The sequence below is a fragment of the Otolemur garnettii genome, unplaced genomic scaffold (genome assembly GCF_000181295.1).
Source record: "Otolemur garnettii isolate 467f Iridium unplaced genomic scaffold, OtoGar3 scaffold00003, whole genome shotgun sequence".
NCBI lineage: Eukaryota > Metazoa > Chordata > Mammalia > Primates > Galagidae > Otolemur > Otolemur garnettii.
In genome coordinates, this window is record NW_003852398.1 from 6,364,707 (window position 1) to 6,371,586 (window position 6,880).

The 6,880-nt window shown below is 41.8% G+C and overlaps 1 protein-coding gene across 4 annotated transcripts in view; it reads right to left on the reverse strand.

Moving 5' to 3' along the window:
- Positions 1 to 6,880, reverse strand: part of KCNIP1 (potassium voltage-gated channel interacting protein 1) — a 374,830-nt gene that overhangs the window by 17,128 nt on the left and 350,822 nt on the right. Inside the window, exon 2 of one of the 4 annotated variants that reach the window (XM_003781953.1) lies at positions 2,932 to 2,964. The exons of the other annotated variants lie outside the window; for them this stretch is intronic. Coding sequence (XP_003782001.1) covers positions 2,932 to 2,964 — 33 coding nt within the window. The remainder of the gene's footprint in view (positions 1 to 2,931; positions 2,965 to 6,880) is intronic. 4 annotated transcript variants of the gene reach the window in all.

Here is a 6,880-nt window from a genome sequence, read left to right on the forward strand (position 1 = left end):
GCTTGAGCCCAGGAGTTGGAGGTTGCTGTGAGCGTGATGCCATGGCACTCTACCCAGGGAGCTAGCTTGAGGCTCCGTCCCAAAAAAAAAATAAAAAAATAATAACTATGAGCGAGTTACTAAGTCAGACTGAATTTGAGTGGTTGGAATAACATTTACCCTACAGATCTAAGACTATAATGATAGCTACACAACAGACTAAATTAACATACTTTCTGTTTGTAAACTGCTTTTAAGTAAAATGTTCTCAAGCCCATTGTCCCATAACCTTGTGTGTGCTGGGGAGTGAGGGGACCACTGCCCTGGCCATCTGATATGAGCACAATGGGTGTCCTAATGGACGATGTGACTTTGTAGCTATGAGTTCCCCGCACAGTGATGAATCTCCATCACTGGGGGTAAAGCTAGACAGAATAATCAACCTCAGAGGGAACTACCCAAGAAGTTCTCAAACTGAATCGGAGATGATTCAGATTAAGTGATCCCTAATGTTTTGGGACCACAAACTCTTCAGAGTGTGGAAGGAAAGCTTTAGACTTTCTTAGAAAAAAAAAAAGCACCGTCATCGCATTTTTGCTATGCGATCATGAATCACTTAACGGCAGGGATACGTTCTGAGAAATGTGTTGTTAGGCAATTTTGTCATTTGGGGACATCATAGCATGAACCTAGGTGGTACAGCCTGCTGCACACCTGGGCTGTATGTACGGCCTATCGCTCCCACACTACACGTCTGCACAGCATGTGACTGCCTGAGTGTGATAGGCATTGTGACACAGTGATAGGTATCTGTATTTCTAACATATCTAAACATAGAAAGGTACAGTAAATATACAGTATAGAAGATGACAAACGGTACATCTGTGTGGGGCACTTACCAGGAGTGGAGCCTGAAGGACTGGCAGTTGCTCTGAGTGAGTCAGTGAGTGAGTGGTGAGTGGGTGTGGAGGCCTCGTTACTGTACGCCCCTGCAGACTTTTTAAACACTGTACACTTGGGCTACACTGGATTCATAAAAAGCATTCTTTCTTCAGCAATAAATTAACCTGAGGTTATTGTAACATTTTTACCTCATAAACTTTTTCATTTAAAAAATTTTTGGCTCTTTCTTTAAAAGTCATGGCTTAAAAGCATGAACACGCTGTACAGCTGTGCACAAATATTTCCTTTATTTTCACCTTTATTATTTTATAAGCTTGTTCATGTTAAAGTATTTTACTTTTTAACAACATTTAAAATTTTTTTTTTGCTGAAAATTAAGACATAAACATACACAGTAGCCTAAGCCAACCCAGGGACCAGATAATCAAGATATCACCAGATGACAGGAAATTTTCGGCTCCATTATAATCTTATGGGACCACCATTGTATTAATAATGATCTATTGTTGACCAAAACGTCTGCATGCAGTACATAACTGCACTTTCAGTGAGTTCCTACATATTTAATTTATTTCTTTTGAGACAGAGTCTCACTATGTTGCCCTCGGTAGAGTGCCATGGTGTCACAGCTCACGGTAACCTCTAACTCTTGGGCTCAAGCAATTCTCCTGCCTTAGCCTCCCAAGTAGCTGGGACTACAGGCGCCCACCACAACGCCCGGCTAATTTTTGTTGTGGTTGTCATTGTTGTTTAGGTGGCCTGGGCCAGGTTTGAACCCACCAGCCTCGGTGTATGTGACTGGGGCTGTAACCACCAAGCTATAGGCACCAAGCCAGAGTTCCTCAGGTCTTCCAGCATAGGAGATCTCTTCTAAACTCTGTCAGTAACTGGCTGGCTCTGTCTAAGTCCTGGGTCACTTAGGCAATTGGTGACAGAGCTGGACATAGAATCTAGGCAGTCCAGGCCTCTTTCATCAGATCTGGTTCATGTGCCCGCCACAGTGGCTTCTGCTTCTCTTCAGCACAAATTGCAAACTGGCTTGTAGCCAATCTTGCAGTAATCCTGCTGCTGACAAGTTCTGTGCCCAGGTACAAGTTAGACAGACCACGAGCAGTAGGAGCACCCAGTGAGCTGCCTCCTCTGTCAGCCTCAGGACCATGGCCATCTCCTTCTCCCTGGACTGGAAATAGCTGCTCCATTATGGTGTCTGGATTGGGCTCATTGAGTTTTGCGGTTACAAAATAGTGACCTTTAGGCCTGAATGCAGTCCCAAGATAGGTCTTGTTTGACTTATAAAATGTGTTTTAGTTAATTAGGAATTAGGTGCCCATGTTTAAAGATGAGAGATTCCTATACAAATTGGATTTCTGATTTCTCTTGGAAAATGGGATTATCTGACAACTTTGGTCTCAAATTCTCACAAAGCTTCAGCCCACTAGAGCTGAGCAGTGCTGTTTCCTCTGGGCAGCGGAAGCATCTAAGGCTTCCTGTTGTAACTCATTAATGCTACCTGCCTGGCACCACAGGCATCTGAGATTTTGGTTCCTGATCTGTACCCATATCTCCTCCCACCCACCTACCTTTTTCCTACCTCACACCACACCGCCTACTCCCTCACCATCTGCTTACTTAAACACATTCCACTCTGTTGCACAAAAGACTTGAAGCTGATTATAGGAAATAAATATAATAAAATAACAAGAGATGAAGTAATAAGAACAACTGCCTCAGAAAATGTGGATTAGATTAGGAGGTTAAGACCATGGGGAAAACGAGAACAGAAGAATTCAGGAGATTTGTTTGAAGAACTTACAATACTTGAACCACAAAAAATTTACCAGTTTCTTAGGGGTAGCAAAGCTTTTCCTATAGCTTATCTTGAAAAGCACATTTCTAACTGTTTCTATATAGGTGGGGTTTGCTAACAAAAAGCACCAAAAGTTGCTGAGTGAAAAGACTAATTAGAGAATATATACTTGATTTAGAAGCCCATCATTTGCAAGTCATGTGATCAAAGTCGTTAACTTAGTTTAAACTTCTTTTTTTTACCTCTCTGATACTGGTAATACCACCAGGCGACGTCTAGAAAAAAGTGAGAAAACATTTTACCAAATCCATTCATCAAGAAAGCAAAACACACTTTTATTGTGGATGGAGAGGCCACTCTAAGGGCATCCAGGTCACTTCCAGCTTGACTTATGTGAAGAGGCTTCGCAGTAGCAGAGCTGGGGCTGAGCTCCCTGTCCTTTTCCCATGGCCAGAACAGGCAAGAGCAATGGGTTACCTCCCAGTGGCCATGGCTCCTAGCAGGGGGCTCGCTGAGCATGCCCTGAGCCATGCAGTCATGCAGCCTACAGAAATGGGATGGCGCATGGCAAAGATGCATAGATGTGGATGGGTCCTTGGAAATACCTGCATGTTTGACTGAAGAGTGGCTGCATTTTTGCCTCCACACTCAGGAGGCCCCCAGTACCCCTTTCTGCTTCTTTGTGATTTGAAGTTACAAATCTCCCATCCAAGTACTAACCAGGCCCGACCCTGCTTAGCTTCCAAGATCAGACGAGATCGGGCGTGTTCAGGGTGGTATGGCCATAGACTGAAGTTACAAATCTTATAGGATTACTTATTCACTCATTCAACCACTATCAATGAATATATCAGTGAATGTATTATATATATCAGTGAATAAAACAAGTCTGTTCCCTGCTCTCATTGAGCTTACAATCTATAAGTTTTTGCTTCTGTCTTCCCTTCTTAAGCTTAATGAGCAACTCAGATGCAGAGAAGGAAAAGGGCAGTTGAGGAAGAGTATTAGTACACAGGACATGTGGCGGAGTGGATGCAGGCCAAGTCCCCTGTTACGCCGAATATAAAACACAAGATAAAACAGCAGAGCTGGGAAGCCATCCAGGACACAGTGGACTTGAGTGGGCTTACATTCCCAGGGAAGTCAGCTAGATGTTGGCTTGGCCTTTTGGGGTCTATTTGGTGGTCAGTCTGGCTCTCCTCTGTAGGATCTTCTTTGAACTTCCTTGTGTCTTGCCAGCACCTTGACCAAGTGGGTGAAAGGCCTCCCAGCCACCATTGAAAGTGGGTTTTACTCTTTGTCCCCAATCTCTAACCTTGGACAGAGGGGCTTCCTTTCCAATCGCTCCTGTAGGTGGTAGTGTAGGTGAATATCCAGGTAAGTCTTTTTACTCTGGTCTCCTATCCTGTGTCCCATGGGAGCAACTTATTTTGCCGAATTAATTTGCCCCTTTTATCAGTCTGGTTGGGTGACATTTGTATTTACTTATTTATTTTTGAGCTATTTTAGGTTTATAGAAAAATGGCACAGAAATTATATAGAGTTTCCATACACTCCACCCTCACAGTTTCCCCTATTATTAACATCTTACATGGGGGTGGTATTTTTTTTTTTACAATTGATGAACCAATATTGCCATGTTAATATGAAAGCCTTGAGCTTACATTAGAGTTCACTTTTCATGTTGTATGGTTCTATGGGTTTTGACAAATGCATAATGTCACATACCCACTGTTACGGTATTACATAGCATAGTTTCACTGCCTTGAAAAAGCTCAGGTAGCATTTTAATAGAGATATATCTCCAAATATGGATGGACATTCTTTGGCATGCCAGGAATGTGATAGGTGTTGGAAAAGAGATGAAAAGACATATAGTCTGTTTACATGAATTGTCATACCCATGAGGAGACACACACATAGAGCAAGGATTGCAAACTCAAATGCCAAATAGTTATTAGCAGGCAATTTAGACAAGAACAGGTGATGACGTACAACCATAAAGGGTGGTGGGGACTGAGAACTGGAGAACAGTGGCCCCATAAAAGGTGACAGTTGTTATCCAGTGACTCGAGATCTTTAGATTTTTCAAGAGATGCCATAATTAAAGATTGTTTGTTTCTTGATTCTTAGCTGTTACCAATGAATTTGATATTGAACACCTACAGCAGGTACCAAACATAACATATTTATGGGAAGGATGTTGTGAGCTGCTGGTCTAGAACTTTTCATTGGCAAATCATTCCATCATAGTAAGGATATGGCTAAGAACTGGGAGCTGAGGGAAGGAAGCTCTTCATTATTGTCTTCTAGATGGCACAGGACTGCAAGTGATGCAGAGGAAGTTCTAAGGGGATGTGAGAATTTAGTTCAGTTTCAAAGAATGAAGGGACAAGGGAACAGTATCTGCAAAGGCACAGACGAGGGGAGACCCAGGTATGGTGAGGTCTCTTTGCTTTTTTGTTGTTGTTGAGACAGAGTCCCACCCTATGCCCTGAGGGATCACTGCAACCTCAGACTTGGGCATCCCACTGCTGCAGCCTCTGGAATCCACTGGGATTACAGGTGCTCACCATCGTGCCCAGCTGGGCTTTTCATTTTTTTATGAGTCAATGAGGTCTCTTATAGCAGAGCTAAATTCCCTGAGAACTGCTTGAACATGATGATGTTTTAAAATCCCCTCAGTTTGAAGGTGTTAGAGAGCTACCAAAGTAGCCTGCCCCCAGACAGCTCAGACCCTGTCTGGATTAAGTTTATCTGCCTTTGCTCTACATAGGTCATTATGAAAGTTTTGAGATATAAAAACAATCAATAAATGTAAAATTCATGGGGATGGAAACAAATGAAGCCCTCCAAGCAATATGGATAAATCCAGCAAGTTGAAGCTTGCTGAGTGAAGCTGACAGGACTGTGTTTCTTAGAAGTGAAATAATGGATCACAACTAAGGTGACCAGACTTTAACATTGGTAAAGCAGGACACCATAGGGGGGCGGGGCCTGACAACAATGCAAACTTTGATAAGCAGTTTTCAATAATCAGTTCTCAACAATTATTTGTTATTATTAAAGTTTAACATTATAAAATTAACAAAAATAATATAAAATGCATATCCTGGCAAAATAGCCACAGAGCAGCCGAAAACCGTATATTCCCTTCCTGTTCTCCTGTGTTCCCTAGCTTGTCATTCATTCTTTCCAAAAATCAAGGCTTTTTAAAGATACCACAGAACAAATTGTTAAAAATCAGGACTGTCCTGCCAAAAGCGGGACATCTGGTCACGTTACTCTAGGGGGTGGGACTACTTGTTTGTTCCAGACAGTTTAACTCCTTCTGAGCTAATTGTCCTTGTCTAGAAGCAAGGGAGGGAGCCAGTCTCCTTCTGATACCTTGCCCAGGAGGGGAGTAGGGAGTTTACATTAGCCTTTTCATTTCCAAATGAAGTTACATTAACCTTTCAGCAGCTGGTATATTCCCTTCCCATTCTCCTGCTGTTCCCTAGCTTGTCATACATTCTTTCCAAAAACTGGGACTTTTTAAAATGCCATGGAACACAAAACAAATTGTTAAAAGTCAGGACTGTCTCCCCCAAATTGGGACATCTGGTCACCTTAATCATAATGCAAACTGTCTCAAAACTTTTGTAGTGACCCATGCATTACTTTTCAGAAGCTGAAGACTCAACCAGATAGTTCACACATTTTTATTCTAATGTCTACCATCCAAAGAAAGTTTGCCAGGCATATTAAGAGACAGGATCAAGAGAAAAAATATAAGTCATATATTTTAATATATGTAAGTAATAGATCTACTGATGATCTAGATATTGACTTAATCAGGCGTGGGCTTTAAAATAATGGTGAATATATGTTTTAGAAGATTGACAAAAAGCTATAGAAATCCACCAAAGAACTAGAATGTATACAACAAAGTCAATTAAAAATTCTAGAATTACTGTAGATGGCCTCTATCAGTTTAAGAAATGATCTGTCTAATCCTAGGCCATCTATAGCAAACCCACAGCCAATATCACATTGAATGGAACAAAACTGAAAACATTGCCACTCAGATCTGGAACTAGACAAGGATGCCCATTGTCTCCACTGCTATTCAACATAGTAACATAGTAATGGAAGTCTTAGCCATCGCAATCAGGCAATCAAGGGTATCCAAATGGGGTCAGAGGAGATCAA